This window comes from Melanotaenia boesemani, chromosome 8, assembly GCF_017639745.1.
Source record: "Melanotaenia boesemani isolate fMelBoe1 chromosome 8, fMelBoe1.pri, whole genome shotgun sequence".
Taxonomy (NCBI): Eukaryota; Metazoa; Chordata; class Actinopteri; order Atheriniformes; family Melanotaeniidae; genus Melanotaenia; species Melanotaenia boesemani.
The window spans coordinates 17,225,888-17,251,427 of record NC_055689.1 but is presented as its reverse complement, the minus strand read 5'-3'; the positions used below and the strand labels follow the sequence as shown (position 1 = coordinate 17,251,427).

General features: G+C 36.9%; 2 protein-coding genes across 4 annotated transcripts; both read left to right on the top strand.

Moving 5' to 3' along the window:
- Positions 1-7,031: 7,031 nt before the first annotated feature.
- kif2c (kinesin family member 2C) lies at positions 7,032-19,219 on the top strand. Of its 3 annotated transcripts, none has more exons than XM_041992741.1 (23): positions 7,032-7,105; positions 7,289-7,366; positions 7,460-7,554; positions 8,330-8,437; positions 8,840-8,888; positions 8,970-9,005; positions 9,824-9,970; positions 10,305-10,421; positions 10,647-10,744; positions 10,850-10,945; positions 11,046-11,100; positions 11,205-11,367; positions 12,950-13,040; positions 13,127-13,190; positions 13,430-13,521; positions 13,629-13,771; positions 15,730-15,943; positions 16,197-16,307; positions 16,442-16,509; positions 16,677-16,755; positions 18,185-18,259; positions 18,364-18,457; positions 18,675-19,219. In XM_041992741.1, exons 2-23 carry the CDS (start codon positions 7,306-7,308, stop codon positions 18,734-18,736), a joined length of 2,118 nt encoding a protein of 705 aa, XP_041848675.1. In that variant the 5' UTR covers positions 7,032-7,105; positions 7,289-7,305; the 3' UTR covers positions 18,737-19,219. The 3 variants fall into 3 exon arrangements, with proteins under 3 accessions (XP_041848675.1, XP_041848677.1, XP_041848676.1); XM_041992742.1 differs by having other exon boundaries at positions 7,060-7,097; XM_041992743.1 differs by lacking the exon at positions 8,970-9,005.
- A 323-nt stretch (positions 19,220-19,542) lies between these two features.
- Positions 19,543-24,400, top strand: selenot1a (selenoprotein T, 1a). Its single transcript, XM_041992740.1, has 6 exons — positions 19,543-19,723; positions 21,061-21,171; positions 22,073-22,199; positions 23,230-23,317; positions 23,617-23,783; positions 23,878-24,400. The coding sequence occupies exons 1-5, from the start codon at positions 19,590-19,592 to the stop codon at positions 23,739-23,741; spliced, it is 585 nt and encodes a 194-aa protein (XP_041848674.1). The 5' UTR covers positions 19,543-19,589; the 3' UTR covers positions 23,742-23,783; positions 23,878-24,400.
- The last annotated feature ends 1,140 nt before the right edge of the window (positions 24,401-25,540 follow it).

The window sequence follows — 25,540 nt, the reverse complement described above, 5'->3', positions numbered from 1 at the left end:
TTGTGTACTGTAGGTGTAAGGTTTTCTTTGAAAACTCTGGGGTCCACATGTTGTACCCTGTACTGTGCAAGCAAACATCTGACTTCTCTGTTGAGCCCTGTAAAAAGGGGAAAAGAAACACCAGTGGGGTTTTCAGGATTAATTTCAAAAGCACACTGACACAGTTCTGCTCTATTCATGGTTTGTGGTTTTGATTGGTGCGCTCTTAAAGAGGTCATGTGCAGGCCTGCTGCATTTCAATTTTTATGGTTCATATAAAGTGACTGAATTCAAACACAGAATTTATAGGCTAATTTGACAGTCATTGTTTAAATCTTGTTTCAGATGCATGCTATTTTATTACTAAAGGGTCAGAGGACATGTTTGTAATATTTTTGAAACTGGAAACTTTTTTTTGCTTATTTTTTTCTTAGATAGTCCATTCTGCTTTCTGTATTTTAAAGGGAACACTGAGAAAGAGAGAGAGAGAAGTTGTAAGTGACAAGGTAGCCCTGTAGTCTGCCTACTGACCAAATGAGACATGTTGAGCTTCTCCATAGCTCAACATGTGTGTGACCCTGTGGGAATACAGCTAACACTAACTGTGTTCCAATTTAATAACATAGCTCACAAGACCACATTGTCCCGAATATCCATACTCATGCTTGCAATGTACAAACAGTCTTATGCTTTACTGAATCCATATTTTAAGGAATATCATTCCTATGTCCTCAGTATAAAAAAATCCATCTGAAAACCTTTCCTGAGTGGTTCTAATCCACCCACTCTTTCAGACAACATACAGATGAACTTCTGGGAAAATGATATTGAGCTGAACGGCTGAAAGGTTCTCATATTAGTCACACAAATCCCAGACTACTTGTTCTTAATGTTCCTGTTCAGTTAGAGAGATCTAAGTCTGAAGAGTAAACTTTATTTTTTGGTCTTTTTACCGTAATAGAAATTGTCTACTTGATCTGTTGACACATTGGGACAAAGACAGATCATGGTAGATTTTACCCAGTACTGTTAACCATCACAGGGGACAACAGTGAGACAAATAAAGCCAGCAACCAAGCACACTCACTGGATCTGTTTTAGATGTTTCAGTTAACCTAACATGAATGTTTGAATGACAGGAGTTATCTAATAGAGTTCTATATAGAGGTGGACTTGTTTCTCAGACATAGAAAATCCTTTTGTTTTATAAAATTATCCATTTTTGGACTCAAAATGACTGTTAAACAAGAACAATTTCTGTAGTTTTCTGGTAATTCTTTCGTTTGTGCTGTAATGTATAGACATCTAACACTTATTAAAGAGCCTCAAACAGAGCTGGGTTGTAGCTGGTGGGTCCCAATTGAGATAGATGGGAACAAATGTTTCACATTTCATAAGTTCATTAAATATGTTTTTAATGTAAAAGGTTTATTATTTAGTAAGAAAGCTGTCAAACCTGCAGAGTGGAGGGATGTTAGAGGGATACAATAACAAAATTACCAATAATTATTAGCTAAGTGTGTTTAGTTCCATTCCTATTTCACTTTTATCTAATTAAACACAAAATTCTCAACCATGTATGATAGATAACTAACAACAAACAAATAACTGTCACAATAAACCCATCAGTAGAGTATTGTTTTGCCCAACCTGACAAGCTATTTGCAAACTATTACCACAAATGTGTGCACTACAATGATGACTTAAAATTTTAACAAAACTGTGAGCTAGAAAACTAGAAAAAAAGGGTTGCCACTGGCTCCAGATCAAGGCTGTGTGGGAGAAATCAAATGTTAATAAAGTGGCAATTGTAAAGCATGAAATGATGCAGTATAAGGGTAAGCTTAGTTTTTAGGGCACCCTCTTTAAAATGATGAGCTGGGAATCAAAATGGGTCACTTGCACGTTTCAGTGGATCCCCCCACATGGCAAGAATACTAATATGCTCTAATGAATGACTGCTCCAGAGAAATTTAGTATTTCCTCAGTTTAACTCCTTGGCTGGAGAAGCTTTAAGTCCCTGCAGTAACTAATTTGGACACACACAAAGTTCATGTGTGAAAAAGCATAGTGTAAAAAACACACTTTAAGAGAAGGTTTACAGCTAAAAGTGGCTGCTGTCACTTCTGTTTGCAGCTATATTGCACTCTGCTGGCCATAATGAATATTGTATCACAGACACCAAACATTTGGACAGCACTAGTAGACATCTTAATACTTTAGAAATTTGAAACAGGTTTTCTTGCAAACCATTCTGTGAAAATTAACTTTATATTAATTTAATGACTAAACAGAATAATACATTATTTTCCAAGCTACTCGGTTGTACTTCTATTCTTATATTCCTGATCTACAGCATGACACAATCAAAAACCATATGATTAGGGACTGAGCCGAAATGGCTTGCTGACCAAGATCTAACATTCAGAAATACATCCCAGATGTTGAAGTTACTCCAGAAATCCCACACCAGCATTCAAAACTCTATATGTTGTATTGAATTACTGCATTGCATTCCCATGAAAACTAAAGATAAAAAGAAATAGTTCTTATGGAATGATTCTCTTTAGTTAGTCATTTTCCTCTTCTTTGTTCCTATACAGCTCCTCCTCATTTTGTAACCTTGCTGGGTGGTTTGTAAGTGTTGCTCAGCTCACATAGAGTATGCAATGTGTGTTTATTTAGTCTGCATAGGGGGAACAGAGCCTTGGCCTCTGCCAGTTTTCTATACACTAAAAAAGTTCTTTTGGACAGATGGAAAAATGGAAGCAGTTAAACAGCTTTGAGGCTAACAGATACAGATCCTTTTTCAAATCAACCACCTGAAACACCAGCACCTCTCAGCTTCTTTTCCATGGCTACAAACCTCTCACACTGTGATAATTGTGACTATAGAAATTTGCTGAATGTTTAACCAAGAAGGCTTGTATTCAAAACACCAAAATAAGTTTTTTTTTTCAGCAAAATATTGAACCTTTTCAGTGGGAACAAAGAAATATTTAACAGAGTTATCAGTGTTTAGGCGTGCACATTGTTCGTGTGAGGCAAGGCCCACCCTGGAGGCTCTGCACCATGTGTGTAACAGGCAAGTAAAAAACTGATAACTCTCAGCATCTAAGTCAAAGTGGCAAACTTAAGAAAACACTGATGAGCATACATTAAAAAAGTGGCAGCTAAAACTGTATGAATGATATTTTGCAGAAGTGTAGAAATACACATTTTTAACCAAATGTTGGTAGATGAAATCAAAACAAGATTTGTGTCCCAATGACCTGAAAATCTATGATAAAGACCACCAGTGCTCTACTAAGTATTGAGACAAATATACACATGGAAAAACTTACAGAATTTACTTGAAACTCAAGAAATTTTCAATATGAGACAAATAAAGTCAAATACTTAGGAGGCTCAAAGTGCCATAACATCATTTAAGGATCGGCACACATCCACAGCTGATTCATATTTTACTTACTTGTGAACAGGAAGTTAGTCTCCAAGGGATGTCATATCAAAGAGATTTATGACCACATCTTGTACATTAGATAATTTGAAATGCCCGAAAAAGCAATCAAATATAAGAATGTAAATTGTTTGAAATAATCAAACGTATTCCGCTAATGTAATAATATGAGCTAATATTCATATAATATGAATAATATAAGTGCATATGTGCCATTATTTTTAACATACCAAATAAACACACAAGTTTTCAAAATGCAGGAGAGAGAAGTTTAAATTTTTGCATAATCAATCCACTCAAGGCCACTGGAGAAGTAATGAGCTTGGGCTGTGAAAATAGATGGACCAACTGACTGAAGGGGAAAGAGGGGAGGCTCTTTGAGTAGAGAGCACTGACAGAGAGAGAGAGAGAGGGAGGGGGGGGGTTAAGAGTTAAGGGAATGAGAGGAAAATAAAGAGGAGGGGAATACCACCCACCAAGCCAGTTGTGGAGAGATTCTGGGGGTTGGGCTGCCCACAGGAAACAGTTGTGGCTCCATCCCAGGCCTCACACTAAGCAGCCCTGGGCCACCCAGTCATCGGCAGACAGACCCACCAAATGGCCTGGACAGTCGACCGACAGGGATTTGTTTATTTTTCATCCCTTGGTGGCGGGGGGAAAATTGCTCAGCACAAGCTGTTTATTAGTCCTTTGATTTGTCATGTGTCAGCATTCGCTTGTGGAGAATGTGTATACATAAGTCCAGCCTGTATATAGTTAAGAGGTTTGGACGCTAAGTGTGTGTGTAGTGCAGAGGATATGGTGCAAAAAAAAAAAAAAAAAAAAAAGGCAAAATGAAAAAGCCTCCCACGCTGAAGGCAACTGGCTAAACTGCATTATGGGTCATTCTCCAGCTGTCCTTGATTGTTGATGTCATGAGGGACCTGTTGCAGTGGGTGTGTGAAGAGAGAGAGCATGTGGACAAACAGGATTCCTGTGGTAACATGGACATGGATAAGCCAAATGGATCAATATTTAATAGAATTTGGGCTTGACTATCATAATGGTGGTCACATTTGCTTCAAATTGAAATATTACTATTAAAGAAGATGTGCAATGAAGTGAAAACATTTTAAATATCTTCAGTATTTGAGACTTATCCATTGATTTATTTGGCCCCAATAATCTACACAGAGGAATATAAAAAGAGGATAACTTCAGTGCTGCAGTGATCATGACATCTCTAGTTAGCTGTGATTACAGTGCCATGTTAAACTTGAATACCTTAAACCACATTGATGAATGGAGTTACCCCTGTTTGTCAAATACAAAATGTTTTCAGAATGCAGCCTGCAGCGTATCAGCACCAAGAGACTTCCGTTAAAAAAGCGTTTTAGCAATAATGAATGAATAATAAGAGAGAGAGAGAGAAAGAGAAAGAGACAGGGATCACTGTTTTTTTTCTTTTTTTATGCAAACACTTGTTTTTATTGTGTAAAGCACTTTGTGCTGCTCTTGTATGAAAAGTGATTTAAAAATAAAAAGTTGTCTCCCTGACCTACTTTCTCATTAACTCGCTCAACAATAAAGGACACTAGAACCCACAGAATGTTAAAAATATAAGAAAGTAAAAAACACTCATGTATGCAACACTTACATTATATTTATTTATATTTATATATACATTATACAAATGTATGTATATATATGTATATATATATATATATATATATATATATATATATATATATATATATATACACTACTGTTCAAAAGTTTGGGGTCACTTCCCTATTGAATCCCATGGCAAAGTGACCCCAAACTTTTGAACGGTAGTGTATATATATATATATGTATGTATATGTATATATATATATATATGTATATGTATATATATATATATGTATATATATATATATATATATATATATATATATATATATATATATATATATATATATATATATATATATATACATCAATTTTGGCCAAATGTAGTTGCCGACCCCTGATGTATGAGATAAGAATATAAATGATCTTATTATTCTGAATAAAATGTAGTTAAGGTTGGGACTTTTACAACACATGATAGTGTGTTGAGGGTGGCGCTAATGTGAAATGTGAAAGCTCTGCAACCAGTCCACAGTGGCAAACGGCTGGCTTTGGCCGTTTTAGGGCCATATACTGCATTTAAAAGAGGCAGCAACAGACCGTTGAGGAAACAGCAACTGCCGCTGCAGGATTGGCACCGGCCGTTGTAGTGTGAGGGGCAGGACGTTTTCCGTTTTTGTATCTCTGTGCTGCCTCGTGTCCTCCCACTTTAATGTGATATCCACGCAGAAATGTCTGCGGATGACAGGCCTTGTTTTGCCATGTAAAAAATAATTTCAGAGTAAGGTTATAGGGACGTTTTTGTAATGTGCGTAAAAAGTTAATCTAAAATGGAAAGGATCGGAGCTCTGCCCTTGTTTGTCTGAAGGAAACTGTCAAACCTGTTGGCTTCGTAAGTCCCTCCCACTGCAGAGCCTCTCTGTGATTCGCCCACATAAACCAACACTTCCGGTATGTAAATACAGTAAAACTGGTTGTTTGTTGTGTTTACTATTTTATTCAGAAGAAAATTCAAAAGTTAATTAAATAGAACGAGTTGTATCACTTGGATAAAGTAACAGAGGTATTTGCATTACTAAATACAGTATAATTATTACTGTATTTCTAACAAATAATAATAATAAACTTTATTTGCAGACACAGGTCCATAAAACACAAACCTACAACATATAGAATAAAAATACCAAACAAGATTAGTACAATTAGAACATATTAAAAGACATACAAACTGTAAAACCAAAGCTGTCTCAGTTTAGAAGTGAAGCCACAGCAGCTTTTCAGAGGGGTAACTAGGGCTTCTATCATGTGGTTTTCTGACACCTAATCAACACATAAAACTAAACATTTGCTGTCTTAAGAGTGCCTCAATAGTTGGCACGCTTTTGGCCACAAACAATTGACTGACACTATCAAGTAACAACCTCATTGCATAATTGTAGGCTACCTTGAGCCTCTACATACTGTACTCATTTTTCTGTGTTTGACCATAACTGACCAGTATAAAACGGTGGGACATAGGTTCTGAACGGGGAACGCTTCACAGAATCAGAGCACATAGAAAATTCCCTTTTCAACGTGTTAGCTTGAGCATAAATTTTACAGCGCTGTCGATGGATTACTTTGTCATCCCTCCAGTCGTCAGATATGACATGATCTAAGTACTTCATTTCCTCACACACAAGCAAAGGGCAGTCAGACAGATAAAAGACAGGAAATGCTTCTGCCATACTAAGAACACATCAACATTTGCTGTAAACCAACACTATATGGACTGAGCACTCCATATGGTCCATATATAATGCCACATAAAATGGATATTCAATCTGAAATGTAGCCTTATGGTGCAAAAGGAATAATTTGCTTAACATAGCACAATTGTTACCTTCCAGATGATTTTTTAGGAGGTAATTCCTAACTGATCCACTTAGAGGCAGTATAAAATTATTTTGAATATCAGCTTTTTAAAAATCCATAGAAGAAGAACACCCCCCTTATATTTCGACGATATCCAATCAGATTCGTAGACACGAAAATAATACTAGTTTAAATCTTGCGCGGTGTGAAAGTGGTACGTAAGTAAGCGTGTTTTATATCTTAGTAAAAACAGATTAAATTGTTAAGTGAATAATAGTATATTTAAGTATCACGTAATATATAGTTTGAATAAAGTTAGGTCTTATACTGCGTCCGCAGTATAGTTATCGAATTGCTAGTTAGCATGAACGCTAACGTATCTGAAATTTGATTTTTCCTTTTCAGCAGTGACAGAGACTAAAATGGAGAGCAACTTGTCCAGGCTTCTAGTTGGACTTTCTGTTCAGATCAGTCGCAGCGATGGTTAGTTATTAAATATTTTTAATAATGTAAGATTTTCTACGATAGTAAAGAAAAATATGTTTGTCGTCAACTTTCCTCTTAATCGTTTGCCAGGTCGAGTCCATTCAGCCACGGTGAAATCCGTTGATAAAGTTAAGTGCACGGCGATGGTGGAGTGGTATGAGAGAAACATCTGTCGTGGGAAAGAGGTCAGCAACGTAATTCTGAGAGAATGATTTTGTGATTATATTACCACGAATTAGTTTTTCATGTCCACTCTAATAACCGTTTAACATGCAAATTGACACCATAAGTATTTGGACGGTGACAGTTTCTACTTGTGTACACTCCCACAGTGTATTTAAGGCGATCTTATCAAAATCTGAATGAAGACTGGACAAAGTTTTTAATTGAAAGGTTTAATTTAAATGTTTTTTAATCGTTTTTTATTTAAATTTTTTATGAAGACATTTTCTTTTATATAAAAGTGGAAAAAAGTTATTGTGTGGTTATTATGCTTAACCTAATCCCCTTTAATCAGTTTCAGAAGAAAATCGAATCTTTATCACAGTGACATCCATTATGTATTACTCCATAAAATAAACACATTGCTCAATGCATTTGGAAGACTCCCCAAAAAATAGGTTTGGATGAAAAGGAATCAGATTTCAGTATACGCTTGATAATTTGCAGCATCACATATTTGTTCAGTTCAGTTACTCCTGGTAAGGTTCATCATCTTCTTTCCTTTTTCCTTTCTCCAGCAGATTTGTTTGTAAAACAAAATATAACCAGACAACAAAAGCAGTAGGCTGAGGTAGCAGAGGAGGAATCCTTACAAATATGGCACTCCCATTCAATCCCAAATATGTAAAATCTAATTTTATGCTTTTGCAAACAGCACAAGGAACCCTGTTTAAACCTTCTTCTTTTTTTGTTTTTGAGCAAGTTACAGTGAAAATGAAGGTTTTTAATTTCTTTCAGATTGACGTGAGTGACTTATGTACACTTAATCCAGAGCTTTTGGACAATGTCAACACTGCCACCATCAAAGATGGTGAGACACCCACTGTTGCTCCAGAAAAGGAAAAGGTAAGTACTCCACATTTTCATTTAGCAACAACAAAATTAACCATTTTGCTGTCAGTTACCGGTTGAGTTCACACTTGAAATTTTAAAATTTCATTGTCACAATGAAATAATAAACTTGTTAGCTACTGTCTTATTTAGTACCTTTAAAAGCATCAAATTACAGTTTTCCCCATAGGTAAATCACAGAAGAATCCAATTTAAAGTGTAACGTGTGAAATTGCTTTTGATTTGTCCTTGAATATTTTAAGCATGGCTGGGTTGATCAGGAAGAATAATTAATTAGTTTTTGATTATGAATGCAGAAAGTGCAAAGATTTGTGCCCGTATGTGTTACACATAATCTCGAGGAGCTAAATACCTGATTAATCAACTATTTTACCTGTGTTTTTGCTGTCTCTGCAGAAGTATAATGGTCGACTGCGCTCTTCAAGGATTCCTGCCCCACCCGTCTGTATGTATATGAAGTATTCTCTATATTTCTTGGACTACCATATTCAGTAACTGTCCTCTAATAGCTTATTCTGTTCCAAAGCCCCTGCTCCAGTGGCTCCAAAGACTGAAGAGTCAGGTCTGCAAGGCTTGCATATTCCTGTTTCTGAAGCAAATGATTCGTGTTTTCAAATCGCTGCTTTGGTTGAAGGGGTCGGGGTGTGTATGCTAAGATTCACAATCCTGCAAGATCGGAACTCTGCACACACCTGATTTTTACACAAGTACATCTGCTTCTGTGTAATAAGACACAAGGGTGCAAATTGCCTTATTTGGGTGATGTCTAATTCTGGACATGCAGCACTGTTTGTTTTTGTCCATGTTGTATTTTATTTTTTTATTGGGAGACAAATTGCATAGTAAAACAGGAAGGACAGTGTTGATAGTCTTGACTCCTCATTTTCTTGACTGTACATTTTGGAGAGAATGGATTGTGCCAATACATATAACTTTTTTATTCTTAAGAACAAAAATTTTCTATTCTTTTACATCTGAGAGTAAGAACAACGCAAGCAAGAAATCAAACAGGAGGGGACAGCATAATGAAGTGGTAGTCAGACTACTTTGACACAAGTGCTGTCATGTAGAGGCAGTGCTTTTTTTTTTTTCTTGTCACCATGTTATTTAAATACTCAGATGTTCAGATATCTGCAGCCTTATTTCTTTATCTCTTCTGTGCTTGTGCTAATCACTACAAACTCACTTCTCTGCTACTTGGGATCTTCTAAAAAGATTGTTAAATATCAGAATGCCAGATATTGATGTGGTCACTTTTTTTTTCACCAGGGTTTGGGTATCATTAATTTCCAGAGGAAACTGTTTCTACCAGTACGTAATAGTTGTCATTTTAAAAAAGAGATAATCGAATTTCACTTATTGTTTGGATTTCTCTTCTAGTCACAACTCGATCTCAGGTGCGACAGACCTGCATGTTCCAAGCCCCGGCACCTGTTCCAGCACCAGCTTCAACCATGGGGTCTTCTCCCTCAAACCCAGAGACGTTCCATCCTGATCTCAAACCATCATCAGTCCATACAAACTCTGGTTGGTAATGATCTTTTTAAAGAGTTGAAATACAAATTCAAGCTTTTTTTTTTTTTTTTTTTTTAATTGCAAAACTGGTGGCGAGAAAGAAAAGACAAAACAGCCAACTATTTTATTTGACAAAGTAAACTAATGGTCTTTGCTGATGTCTAACTGATCTCTGCTTTTACAGTACATTTAGTATTTTTATAGTATTATTGTAGATGCAATAATATGTAGCTAATAATCCAGGCATTTAGATGTGTAAGGTAATTTTTCAGTCTTTCTTTTTTTTTTTTTCAGTAATTAAGTACATCTTTATTTTCTAAAACTCTGCATTCTCTTTTTTATGTAGTAATTCCTTATCACCAGCATAGAGAGAATCATGCCAAACCAGCACCACTGTCTGTTGCTCGAGAGGCCATAAAGGAAAATGAACCTGAAAGGATGCCACCTCTGCCTTCAGCCAAAGGTCGGTAATCATTTTTATGTTAATATGTTATTATACAAATTAAATGTATTTTCTCAGATGTGCAGGCACTTAAATACACATGGTGCTCTCGTAGGTGTTGGTTCTTAAATGTTGGCTTGGAGTGTAACGCCTCCAGGATTTTTTTTTTTTTTAAATGTACAAATTTTTTTCCTTTTCAAAACAAAACAAATAAATAAAAATGCATGTACTTTTAATTAACTTCAGGCAGAAGAAAATCTGTGGCTCCCCAGGAATTAAACAAAGGCAACAAAAGGCTGTCCTCTGTCATCAAGCCATTTGACATGCAGACCAAGAAGGGAAAGGTCATTTTTATTTATTTTCCAGTTCTTTTTACCTCTATATGTAAATCTTGAAGATGTCAGCAAAGTTCCTTTTCAACCAGTTATTTGTTTAAATTTTCTTTTTAGTTTGGAGAAGCATCCCGACCGAACCAGAAGTTCTTTGAGATGATCCAAGAGTTCAGAGAGACCTTGGAAATAACCCCATTATCATCAGCTGATGAGGTGAGTTATATTACAGGGGTTGTGTTCAATGAACAAAGCTTTATGTGGGGTATGTAGTTTGTTGTCCACACCTTTATTTGCACACCATCAATCTTTACAGATTGAGCCTCACAGGATTTGTGTGTGCGTTCGAAAGCGGCCCCTTAACAAGCAAGGTCAGCTAGAAATGATTTCTACATTCTCTGTAGGGTATCAGATAAACAGAATGGACTCTCATTTGTGAAAAAAATAACCTTTTTAATGCTGATCTGTATTTCAGAGATTGCTAAGAAGGAGATAGATGTTGTCTCTGTACCTGGAAAAGGTACATTATTGGTCCATGAGCCAAAACACAAGGTGGACCTCACAAAGTACTTGGACAACCAGATCTTCCACTTTGACTACTCCTTTGACGAGAGTGCCACCAATGACATGGTCTACAAGTGAGTTGGGTTTTTTTTTTTTTTATTATTACTTTTGCCAAGGCGGAGGTCATATATTCGGCAGCGATGGTTTGTCTGTGTGCTTGTAACATGGCTTAATAAGTTATGGACAGATTATGATTTAAATTTTCAAGAATCTCAGAAATTGAATAAGAAACAAGTTAGATGTATATTATGGAGGTGATCCAGCTCACTTCCTGGATCCAGGAAATTTTGAAAGGATTCTTCACTATAGGGAGATTGGGATAATTTTGCTGTTAGAGCTTCTAATTCAAAAATAAAGTCCACAATCATTGGCAAAGAAAAGAAAAAACTTAGTGGCTTGGTGGAGGTCTGCTCTCTTAGTGCTTCTAGTTCTTATTAAGTACATGGTTCAAAGTATTCCGACGCCATGCGGGATCTTCCACATGCTGAGTTTTTGTGGCAGGGGAAAAAAAGACAACTTGATAACTTTGTGTGCGTTGTGGACTATCGTACACTGAGTTAATCTATCAATAATGTTAGAGCTTTGCTTTCAGTTAAACACATTATTAACCAATCGGAAGTTGAGCGGGGCTTTGGAATATGTTTATTTGATCCAGCTGGATGAATAGCTGTAAGCGTAGGCTATGATATGTGTTTTTTTTTTTTTTTTTTGGTGGGATGGAGAGCAAGTTTGTATAGCCTGGTTTTTAGTGGTTATATAAGCCAAAGATTTTCCGACCCAGGCTTACTGTCCGCTGGTGGGAGTGTGCGCATGCATGTGTGTGTCTGTACATCGAAGCAGAGGAGAATTGTGACTGCACGACCATGTACAGACAGAAATTACATGTTATTTTAAATTGGTAAAATAGCATAAGGTGGACTGCACGGTGGTGTTTAGCAGCGCGGCCTCACAGCACGAAGCTCACTGGTCTCGAGTCTCTGCTGGGGAGGGGCTTTTGTGAGGAATATTCATGTTCTCCCTGTGTATCTGTGGGTTCTCTCTGGGTACTCAGTCTTCCTGCCACCATCCAAAGACATGCATGTTAGGTTAGTTGGTCACTAAATTATCCCTAGGAGTAAGTGTGACTGGTTGTTTGTCTTTCTGTGTTGGCCCTGCGATGGACTGGTGACATGTCCAGGGTGTACCTTGTCTCTCTCATGCTAACTGCTGAGATAGGCTTCAGTTCCCCCGTAGACCTGAAAAAGCAGTATAGAAAGTGAATGAAATAACAAAATGCTGTTTTAATTTTTAAACACTTGACACTGAATGTTCAAAGATGGTTTTTTTGGGGACCTTGACCATATTAGATTAGATTCTCCTGAAAAACTGCATGACTTTAGATGTTCAAATCTGGACTGAATCTGAGTTATTCATTTTAGATTTTCAAAGTAATTTACTTTTATGAGCATGTTCTTTTATTGTAACGTGTACATATTTAGACGTTTTCTCATTCTGTCAGGTTTTATTTCTAATTTCAAGCAAGCAACCATACAAAAGTGTGCAGTGTTCTTTACTCAAATTTAATCACACAGCGGTTTAAATTTATTTATTTTCCAAATGCATGCTGTTATCCTATTTTTCGTTCACTTCTATTGATGTCTGATGTATCTCCTGTAGGTTCACAGCCAAACCTTTGGTGCAGTCCATTTTTGAAGGTGGAATGGCAACTTGTTTTGCCTATGGCCAGACGGGAAGTGGTAAGACCCATGTAAGTCTTAGCTTACCTTGTGGTGCTAAATTGTCTTGTACCTGTAATTTTTCAAATGTAGAATTGATTGCATATTTTTTCTATAGACTATGGGAGGTGATTTCACAGGGAAGCAGCAGAACAGTGGTAAAGGAATCTACGCCTTGGCAGGTTAGACCAAGATCAGATGCTTTCTGTATGTTTTGTTGTTTTTTTTTTGTTTTTTTTTTTAGTTGAGATGCCAAAATTAGAATTGCAAAAAAATAAATAAATCAGATTTTTTTTTTAAACATGTTTGTTTAAATTAACTATATCTTTTTACTTTCAAACTACAAAATTTTCAGGATGTATTAAAGAGGCTTTTTACACCAGAACTACACTATAAATAAATTTTGTTTTCTGCCTTTTAGCCAGAGATGTTTTCACCTATCTTAACCACAGGAGGTATACTAATCTGGATCTGTCGGTTTATGTCAGCTTCTTTGAGATTTACAATGGCAAAGTAAGTGAAAACTCTACTATGGGAGCAAATTTAATCAAATAGTCAGGTTATTCAAGTAAATCAAGAAGTGAATTTTTTTTTTTTTTTTTTTTTTTTTTTAAACTCAGGTGTATGACCTGCTGAATAAGAAGGCCAAGCTCCGTGTTTTGGAAGATGACCGACAGCAGGTTCAGGTGGTTGGACTAGAGGAGGTCTGTGTGTCCACAACAGAAGATGTCATCAAGATAATTCAGATGGGCAGTGCATGCAGGTACCTAGGCATTTGAGTATATGTAGGTTGTAATCTCATGATATTGAACCATTTAAACATTTTCTTTTTATGGCAGTATTTCAAGTACAGCTCTTCATTGGAAGGGGAGGAAGAAAAAAAAAATATTATATTGCCGACAGCTGAACAGACTTGTCGCTCTCAACCATAGTCATCATTTAACCATTATTGTATCTTTAGTGCTTTGCCTCCATTGTCAATGACACTAATGTACATTCCTGCAACCAGTTTATGCTTTGCAGCAGCAACTGATGAAACTGCAGCGACTGCTACAGACTAGTCTATTAGTGGCATTTATGGCAAGCCTCACAGGAGCTGGCACAAACTAATAAAAATAATAGTAAATAATACAAAATAAAACAACCGGGTACCAGTTACTGCACATTATACTTGACATTCGCCACAAGCGGAACAAAGTTTTGTCATGAGTTAAACAGTTCATAAAATGAGAGGGTCCAACACCCACGCTTATTTCCTGTTTTTATTTTATTTATTTATTTTTTTTTACTTTGGCACAAACATTGCTGCTCCAGTCGCTGTGTCTGTGCTGCGTGACTCTCTTCTGTTGCTCCTTGAATCATGTCAGAACTGTCTGTCAGCTGATCAGCTTTTCCGCCCCAGCGCCATCTTTCTCCTATCATTTAGCTCCTGCTGAGGCGGCGGAAACTAGTAGGATGTTGACACGGTAGCTCATTTAAATTAGCTAGCCTTTTTGTTTGCATTTATTTTTTATTCATTATTAGCGGCGATTTGCTGGTGTGAAATCTGTTGGTCATAACGCAGCCAGATGGATCAGGATCAGATATCAAGCGAGTGTCAATATTAAACAAGGAGATGTCTTCTCTAAATCATTGGTGCTGTGCAAATGTTGGATAGGCAGATTTATCTTTTCGGAGCCATGGATGTGGTGAAGGGAAATTATTAAAAGGTTCTGAAATGTATATCAGATCAGGACCCTTTTCTAACCAGGTGATAGAAAGGATTTATATGCAGGGGCGGGTCTAGAAAAGTTTAGATGAGGAGGCTAGGGCAGGGGCATTGACGAGGAAAAAGGTGGCCAAATTATTATTTTTATTTTTTTAATCTTTAAGGCCTAGATTTTAGAAAATAATTAGCGGATTATTACCACTTAGTGGTCATCAGATGATAAATTTTGAAAAACAGCCGATGTTTTTCAGTGTTCATGTAGAACAACGTATAGAAGTGCATTACTGCTGCTACAGTCATGGTGTAGATGTATAATTCTGTAAATGATGGTAAACTTACTTGTCAGACACGTTTCAACTTCAGCCTTTGTCAGACTTGACAGGAGTCAAATCGGGTGCATTGATCAGTGATGGACGTTCCTCCATCGGTCATCAGCTTTTTTCCGTTGGTGGCTTGACTGTACTGAGGCATCCCAGTACAGAACAGCCACTGGTTACTGAATATTGGACACAGTTACTTTCATAGCTTTTTTGACTATATTTGTGAGTCTAGATTCAAACTGCTCTGTTAAATTGGCAAACCCTACAACCATACCGTATCTGATGATGCTACCAAGAACGGCGTTATAGAAAATGAGCATGATCTCCAGTTGGACCCCAAACAGCCAGAGTCTGCAAAAGAAATGAGGCCTTTGAGCCGGTATGCAGCATGGATAATAAGCATGGTCACTCCAGCACAGGGTACAGTAGTATATTCACTTTGTCAGTGACAACTTGGAAAACTTTTATTTTTGGATATTAAAATCATTACATGTGTGAGGACCATATTGCAGTCACATAGTGTATTAATATTCCCATTTTAATTTTTTTTTTATATATATTGCTGTATCATAACGACATTATTAAATGTTTTAGTCTGCATCTAAGAAGATACTCTATGTAATTAATAGTTTATAAAAAGGCAAATATTTTCTTAATTTTGTCCCTGTACCCCTGTTCTATTGTCTTTTCCAGGACATCAGGTCAGACGTCAGCCAATGCCAACTCATCACGCTCGCATGCTGTCCTCCAGATTGTGCTACGGCGCAATGACCGTGGTGCCACGCTGCATGGCAAATTTTCATTGGTGGATTTGGCTGGCAATGAGCGTGGCACAGACGTCAGCAGCAATGACCGCGGCACTTTGGTTGAGACTGCTGAGATCAACCGTAGCCTGCTAGCTCTCAAGGTAGTGTGAGTGACATGGATGCAAAGCACAAAGTGGAAAAGTAGCTATCTGCAGCTGCAAATAGAGGTTTTGCTTTAGAACTACAGCTATGATGCAGACAACGACTCTTAAAAACTCAAACCATATAAGATAATGCTTATGATCTTTCAGGTGTGCTCTGAGCTCTTTTTTAAAAAAAAATTACATTTATAAGACCTGAAAAGATGTTTATTAAACCTAACGCATCTTATGTGCCCATTCCTTTGTCCTGTAGGAGTGCATTCGTTCACTGGGAATGAACAGTGACCACATTCCTTTCCGGATGAGCACTTTAACCAAAGTGCTCAGGGATTCTTTCATTGGGGAAAAATCCAGAACCTGCATGGTATGCTAACACACCCAATTTGGCTCACTCACACTCTCAGATGATGCAGATGCATCCCAAATGAACACAACAGGGTGTACTGCATGTACAAAACTGAAATGACGAATGTCTGCTTATTTTCCATTATTATTCAGATTTCCATGGTGTCTCCTGGCATGGCTTCATGTGAATATACTATGAATACACTACGTTATGCTGACAGGTACAGAGTCTCAACTGATGGCAAATAATAAATATATATATATATATATATATATATATATATATATATATATATATATATATATATATATATATATATATATATATATATATATATATATATATATATAATTGATGAAAGTTGACAGATTTTCTGCTCTTTGGCAGAGTGAAGGAGCTGAAAGGCAGTTCCAAAGCTAAAGGAGCACCTCAGGCACAAGAGCCTGTGAATACCTCTTCAGAGGAGGTAAGCTTGCATTGTATTAATTCATTTTATTGTTTTCTTTTCTTGTTTTTTTTTTTTTTTTAAGGGACATTGTGTAAGAATTACTTACACCTAATGTTGGAATCGTGTATCGCATTCTAACGCCTCACTTTCTCAAACACATATTGCAACAACGGTAGCCACCATATCTCAAAAAACCTCGACAACCCCGATGAAAGCATGTTATCTGATATGTGTTACACACAAAGAACTCACTTCAGAAAATGAACGTTAACTTTATTTGCTATTTATGGTGCCACCATAATCACAACAATGCAGTTTGCCTACTTCCATTTACTTGACCGTACCAGCAACATGACTTCCGCCGCCTTCACAATAACAGTATACATATCTAACCGCCATAAAACAGACAGAAGCATGTATTAACCAGTACCACAGTTACTGTATTTCAGACTTAACACACTCAGGTTAAGAAGTTCCCTCTGTATCATAACTGGTCAGGTGGAAATATCTGGTGGACGGACATACATTATCAGCTATGGTTCCTCTGTGTTTTAGATGAATGGTTCTTACACGAGAAACGGATCTCTATGGGGGGAATTGGCCTCGACACAGCACTGGCTTTTTGTGACAGTAAAAGCCAGCTTATAAAGCCTTCCCACCGGCTTTTAATTTGGTTTTACCGCGACTGAAAGTCAGCGTTTTATTGTGGCTATGAAAGCGACTGAAACCACATAAATGTACAGTTCTGTAACAAGGCTGGTGTATTTAAGCAGAAACTACTGTTGTGGTGCCCATGGTAACAAGCAACACTAACAAAACCGAATGAAAGAAGTTAGATTTAGGCAGTACCATTGACTTACTTGTTGAGGAGAAAGCTGCAACTTCAGCCTCCCATTTAAAATCTTTCTCCTTAAGCTCCTTCTACCTGGGGAAGGCTAACCCGATGTTTTTTCTTTTTTGTATTTGTACTTTTTGTATCGTCTGGCCTTTTTAGTGTACTTTTCGCTTTCTTGGTGATTGTAAAAACGGCTACCGTGCTGTCGCTGCATATGCATGGTCCTACATTTTTGTGGATAACAATTTAACAGATTGCCAAACTTGCCGGGGTAGTAAGCTGCTCTTGTTTAGCTTCTCCTCTTGCGTCTCAATGACTGTGCGCTGGCTCGCAGGGAAAACACATAGTTGGTGCTATTTGTCCCTTGCCGGCGGCTGTAGTTTCAAGATGGCAGTCTGTCATGGTGCTGCTCTACCGGGAATGTGTCAGATCATTGGTGGATCATAATACACCAATGATATATGCATGCACACATGGCCAGTAAACAGAAAATGTTACATAATGTCCCTTTTTTAAAAGAATAAAAAAGAAAAGTCTTAATGCTAAATATTGTAATTTTTCATTCTGTTTAAACTTTGGTGTGTCTTCTTTTGTTTTTTTTTCCCGGTGTAGGAAACTGACACCAGTGTGTTTGATGCCATATCTCAGGTGGCTGAGTTGGAGGAGAAGGTTTATGCAGAGCTCAAGGTGTGCTTTTTTTTTTTTTTTTTTAAATTCTGTCTCTTGACAGCACATCTTTACTTTATTTACTTATTTTAACAGCGGCATCTTCTAAAACATTTTTTCCTTAGAGGGCAAATGAACTTGTGAAAGACATGGAAAAAACCTCATACAACATCGAGGAAGGGCTTCCAGGTTTGATGGATCATTCCCGGAGGTTAATGGGTCTGTACAAACCATTTAATATATACTAACCCTAATTTGACTTTTTGGATTGTGTTGAAATTTTAAATATTTTATCAAAAGACTCCCACACCAGATGATTAAAATATAGAGAACATTTTTGCCTTATTTAGTACAAATGAAATGTAGAGCATAACTGAAGTGTTGATCACAAAATAAAAATGAAAGTGCTTCACATTTAGTCTTATTTGTCATCCAGATACAGTTCTGACTCTCCAGTCTGCTGTGGATCAGGAGCGAACCATGAGGCTGAACCACTAAAAACTCACCCAAAAGAACAAACTTCTTTTTTAAAAAGATGATTTTCTTTGTTTTTGTTGTATTCTCTGTAATAAATAAAAATGTGGACACTATTTCATTAACATTTTTTTCAGTCTTGTATAACAGTATAACATTGTGAGACTTGTTTCTGTTATGTCTTGCATAACTATTCCTAGTGGCAAATACTGGATTGTTTAAACTTGCTTAATGTACCTATAAATATTAATCACGTGTCAGATTGTTTTTTTTTCTGAACACACATGAAGCTGCCATCACTAATATGACACGTCATGCTGTAAATATTTGACAAGAAATTACAGTTAAAGGGCAAAATATGCATGTCAAGATTTAAAAATGCCGACCACTATCTGTGAGGGATATGCTTGTTTTGAAATAGAGTATGCAGTTTAGTCACTTAATATTTTTTTTTCTTGGCCAATAACTGTCTTCTGTGGGTTACTATAAATATATTTGGAGGCTAAATTTGAATGAATTATTCTTGTTTAGGTCAGTTTGAGTTTAAATAATTGACATTTTAAAGTGTTACATTTTTAAACAAAAACTGGGCAATAAATTATAAATGGTTTGTTTAATGCAGCTTTGTTTATATTCAATTTAATAAATATATTCAGGTCCATAAATACATAGAAGAGGAATATAATGGCGCAAAAATGGCCAAAGATGGTGTATGTATCATCGGCTGTTCCAACAGCCACGGCAGTAGGGGGTGCTAGATATGCTACTTGTTGGAGTTTAAATCGAAGATCTGAGTAAGAAAGGCGGGACCAACCACTAACGAAATACAGAGATTAACCCACCTCTGCACGGCAGAGAGGAAACAAGGCGGGCAGCGATGAAGTGGTTGCGTTTTTCGCTCCTCGTATTGGGGGTTTTCTCGCTGTGTTACGCCACAACTGGCGACAGTAGTGGCGTGAAGAAGATGAAGATGCAATTTGCCACGGGACCTCTTCTCAAATTCCAAATCTGGTAAGCAAATGGGCGAAAATCTGGCAAGTCATTGCATGCTAGCTAAACCCACCGGCTAACGACGCTGTAGGCCAAAACTCCATAGGATGTGCGCTTATATTGATCTCGAGAGAAGCAGCTCTCACTTTACACGGGCTAGTTATTCGGGATATTATACCATAGCTGCCTAAACAAAGCAAACGCCTTTTTTATGGTGTTTTGGTGTGTTGTCAGTTCTAGCAAATATATCTAAATATCTAATCTGAAACATGGCCTCACTTCCGTAGTCAAACACGTATGTGGCGTTAAATCCTTGTAAGAGCTGCCTAGTTTATGTAGCTTAGATAAACATATTCTTAAACAACGTACAGACGATACTTTGTACTAAAAATGTGCAGCTTAAAAATCGTGTTTTGCTATTTTTTTTTTACCGGAAACCGAGCTCGATGCCGTTCTGTTGAGACCAGCATCTGCGTCGCTTAATAAAATATTAACAACCGCACGTGTTTGGTTTATTGTAACGACGTCACCTGGCGGTAACGGAGGTTTGTGCAAGGACTTATGATTACTAATGAACAGGAAAACATTAAATAAATTTTGGTTAAGACTATGGTTAAAGACATTCTGCGCTGTATTATACAATATCGAATTAGAGACTGAATGACTCTGGGTAGGCTATTGATGGAAACAAATCAAGGCCTAAAAGTTATGTCTGTTTTCAGGCTTCACTTTTTATTTAGATATTTTACATCATGTGAAAATGACATGTAGAAAGTGCAGAAGGAAAATGTGTTTTGTAGAGGTTTTAACTCATGGACATCTGAAATGTCAACCAGGCTACAGTCTGGTTTAACCTCTGCCAATATTATGCATTTTTAAAGGCTTGCTCTATTATAATTCACATTAATCTGCGTTTTAAAATCAACTTGAAACAAAATATGTGATGTGTTACGGAGTTGTAAATGCAATAGTTCCCTGAAATGGAATGGAAAAATTAAATGTCACAAAAACATTCAGATGTTTTTTTTTTTTTTTTTTTTTTTTCTTCAGATTATTTATTTCACGCTTATTTTTATAGTCCTGTTTTTATATCTATTTTATTATTAAGGCCCCCACATTTTTATTTCTATTTTATCACCCTTAAGTTGTACAGCACATTTGGTCAGCACGTTTTTAGACATGCTTATAAATAAATTTGACTTCACAATGTCAAAATTTGTCTGTACTGTATTTGAGTAAATGTATGTAGTTACTTTTCTCTGCTGATTATTGTGATGTTGTGTCAGTTTTGTGTTTTTTATGTATTTGCATCTTTACATCCTTAATGTCTTTGTAAGAATGGGTTTGTCTTTACACAGCATTTCCTGAGGGTACAAGCGGGTGTTTGAGGAGTATACGCAGGCCTTGTACCAGCGGTACCCAGACATCCGCATTGAAGGGGAGAATTATCTTCCTATGCCCGCATATCGGTAAGAGCAAAATATTGTCTGCCTTGTTACAAGTGGATTATTTCCAGCTCTATTAAAGCAGTCTGAAAGCTGCTTGGGATTAGCTTTAATTTGTCAGACTAAGTTAAATCTCATGGACAGGCTTGACCATAGATATGTTTATGTAGCTCAATTGTAGTTCAGAGGGGTATTATACTATTTAGTAATTGTGACAGGAGATGTACCTTTTACCTGTATACCCTTGTGTGAACTCTGATTCCATTTTAACAGTTTCATTATCATGACAAAATCTGAGGCATTGTGAAGCCTCAGTCCCCCTGGAATGAGGCTATACTGGTACAGAGTAAGAGCTGATCTGAGACTGATTTGTGCAGTCTCAGGCGTTATAAACATGGTGTTATTGAGACTCTCAGGTCCTCATTTAGTAAATTTTTAATGAACACTCCAGAGATTTACCATGTTAAAGAGAGGACACTGTAACACAGACTTCAAATTCTCAAGACAGTATTTATCTTAGATTATTGTAATGTTGATCTTCTGCTCAGGCACTGCAGGATTAGTTATACTCACTGATAGGCACTTGTTAAAGCAATTATTAAACTTTAAAGAAGTTAAATTGAATAATTAGGGTCCAGGTCCTTTCTTATTAAATGAGCAAGAATGTTATTCCGAAATTGTGATTTTTACATATATATATATATATATATATATATATATATATATATATATATATATATTTCTCTCTCTTAACAGCTCATTTAAATTCCTGATGCTTAAGTGTACATTCAATAACACCAGCATGCCTTGACAAACACATTTTGAACATTACAGACAGATTTGATATGCCCAACGAGCCCAGTGTGCTTCAGACTTCCATAATTAGGAGTTGTATTCTTAATCAGTTTTTATTTTATTTTCTCAGACACATTGCCTCCTTCCTTTCTGTGTTCAAACTGCTGGTGATTGGGCTGATTATTATTGGCAAGGACCCATTTGCCCTCTTTGGTATGCAAGCCCCAGGGATCTGGGAGTGGGGGCAGGCAAATAAGGTAAAAGTTCTTTCAATCTTAGATCTGCTTGTGTGACTTTTTTCTTTGTTTGTTTTGTCTTGCTTTGTTTTTGTTGTGTTTTTACTGTAATCTTAAACTAAACATATTGGCTGGTAGCGTCCAGACTGTGCATTTATTCTGGCTGTTGTGTCTTTGGAGGGTATTGAAGAAAATGCATAGAAGCATGAGTTGAATATACCAATACATAAAGTTGGTTTTTCAATTTAGTTGTTTTGAACACACACACACACACACACATATATATATATATATATATATATATATATATATATATAAGAAAAATTAAACCCTTATGATTTTATTTTGTTCTTATTCAGAGGTTTCTTAATGTGCCACTAAGTATTGCTTTGCTTGGATTAGTTATCCCTAGGGTTACAAACCCATCAAAGCCTTTGACAGTGTTGTCAGATTAAACTGTCTTGCACCAGTGGGTCTCTTCGCATTTTAAGAGAAAGAAACAACTGCCTAAAATGTTTAGTATAATTGTAAAACACAAGAAAAGAAATCTTCTTTCGCTGACTGCACTAAGCCTACCCTTTTAATCCCATCAACCAATAAGGAGAGCTTTGTGCAAGAGGGTGTACTTGTGTCAGCCACTCTCAAATTGGTGCAGAGGAGAAGAAAGTATGTCACAAAAGCCAATTTAAAAGTAGTGGAACACTGAGTCTAAAGACCAGGTTTGTCTTTAGACTAATTTGTTTTTAATACATTAGTCAATGTCAAAACTCAGGTCAGCAATTCAGCTATCGTTTTGTAACTGAACTACTAAATTGCTGTCATTCTGGTGTGTGAAGGCTTTTTAAATTTTGTTTTTATTATGCATATTTTGTTTTTTATTATGTAAAGCACTTTGTGTTGCTTTGTGCATAAACATTGCTTTATAAATAATAATAATGCTCTATAAAATTTGATTTGATTAGATTGATATTTGTTGCTGGAAATATGAAAGAAGAAAATAGAAGAAATGGTTTTTGTTCAGTGCTTTTATAAATTATTTCCATTCTTTTAGATATATGCCTGCATGATGGTCTTCTTCTTCAGCAATATGGTTGAAAACCAGTTAATGTCAACAGGAGCATTTGAAATCACATTAAACGGTGAGTTTTTCTTTCACATTGTGGGCTGAGTGAGTTAATTGTGTTGTTTTTGGCTTCAGTGTGTAGCACTGAAGACAAAATTTAAATAATATTCGAAGTGTGTTAATAGTGTTATTACTTTTAATTGAGGCTAAATATAAAAGAGAGGTAATTGTTGTTTGTAAGTTTTCAGGTGAAGGTCATTACATCCTATACAGTCTGTCATTATGTTGTTAGAATTGAGTGGTGATAAGTCAACTGATTTACAAGGAAATATATATTTTTCTCCTTTTTTTTTTTCGTCTTTTTGTTTTTTATAGATGTACCAGTGTGGTCAAAATTGGAGTCAGGTCACCTGCCCTCCATGCAGCAGCTTGTGCAAATCTTGGACAACGAGATGAAGATGAATGTTCACATGAACACAAGACCTCACCACCACTCTTAACCCTACTTTTGAATTCCTGGCTGGAGCTGAAAGCCACTCCATGTAAGTAGAATAGTGTTAACAGCAGTGGAGTAGATGAAAGATTAAACATTTCTCTCACCTTGGGTACATTGTGACATCCACCCTGACTGTCTAGGTTTGAGGAGGGCTTCTCACTGGACTGTGAGGTGATGTTTATGAATGTCTGTGCTGAAGGCAGGAAGACTGCTAGCACAGACTGGATGCCCCCCATCACTCTTCACTATGTTCCTCAGAGATGTCCTGCCCCTGACGCCAGAGTGGGATCCACGGCAACAGTGCTGGCCCAACTGCTATTTTCTTTTACTGTTCATATTACTGCAGATTTCATCCAGGCAATTAGTGGTCCAGTATGGAGCGATTTAACACGGATCATTGTAGTCTTTAACTTGTTGCATATAATTGATCTATGTGAATATAAACATCCTGTCATTTATATCACTGAGCCATACGTAGAATTCAAAGTTTATAAAAGTAGTTACCCATGTAGAAAATGCAACACTTAAAATTTGTCTTCATTGTTGTGAAAATAACATTTGGAAAATGTGTGTTGGGATGATTTCAGAATAATTTTTATATTTACATACCTTGGAGAAAGATAAGAAAATTAATAAAACCTATTGTAACTATTTAACTGTAAAGCTGTGGTCTTGAGTTTTTTTTTTAATGGTAAATGAGAGGAAATTATTCTGCCCAGGGCGGCATAATGCAAGTTCCAGCAGTATCCAAAAATTTTAAGATCAAAAGCATGCAATACACCCTAATATAAAACAATATTAAGGAGTTTAAACAGTCCAGTGAAAAGGAAGAGGTGCATGGTGTACAGCAGTAGTTTCAAACTGGGGGTCGGGACCCCCATGGGGCATGCAAGATAATTTCAGGGGATCGCCAGATAATTTTGAAAAATATAGCCTACATTTATCTAATAAATTTGGGATTTTTACCAGGATTGTCAACATAAATCATTAATGGAGAGATAAATCTTTTAAATTAGCACCTTAAATTTTTAGAAGATTAACAACAAAGTACACATGCCACCTCAAAAATCTGAATTTGACATTATCTCTGTGACAGAAACTGATGTTCGGCATGTAGGTGCCTTGTCACAGCAGTAAACTGCCAAAAACCACTTTATCCTCCTTTTGTATGACAATTCTGGCAGTTATCCTCACATTTAGGGGGTGGCTGCAAGACAACTTATTTGATACATCACACAATCACAATTATGTCGTCGCATGGGGGTGGGGGTCACAAACTCCCATGCGTTTTACCTTGGAGGATGTGACTCAAAAAGTTTGAAAACCACTGGTGTACCACATGCAATTTAGAGCAGGACAATTGGCCCTTGGCCCAAGCCTTGAGTGGAATTCAAAGAGCTATGCGGAGTGTGTGACAGAATATCCTCAGCCTCACGCTGAAGCAGGACAGTGACAGCTGCTCCCCTTTTAGGATATATAGCTATGCAGTGGATTGTCCATGTCTGTAACCAGCTTGGTGTCCATCGCTCTGCCACTGTTGTCAGGTTGTCCAGCTCCATGCCCACAACAGAGCCCGTCTTCCTCACCAGTTTGTCCAGACATAAGTTGTCCTTCCTGATGCTGCTGTCCCAGCACACCTCTGCATGAAAGAAGATGTTTGCCACAACAACCCAGAACATACACAGCAGCTTTTTGATTTTAAAGGACTATTTTGTGCTCTAGTGGCCTTTATGTTAACAGTAGCTGGACAGGAAAGAAAGGGTCGGCGAGAGCGGGGAATGACCTGTAGTAAGGGGCCCCAGG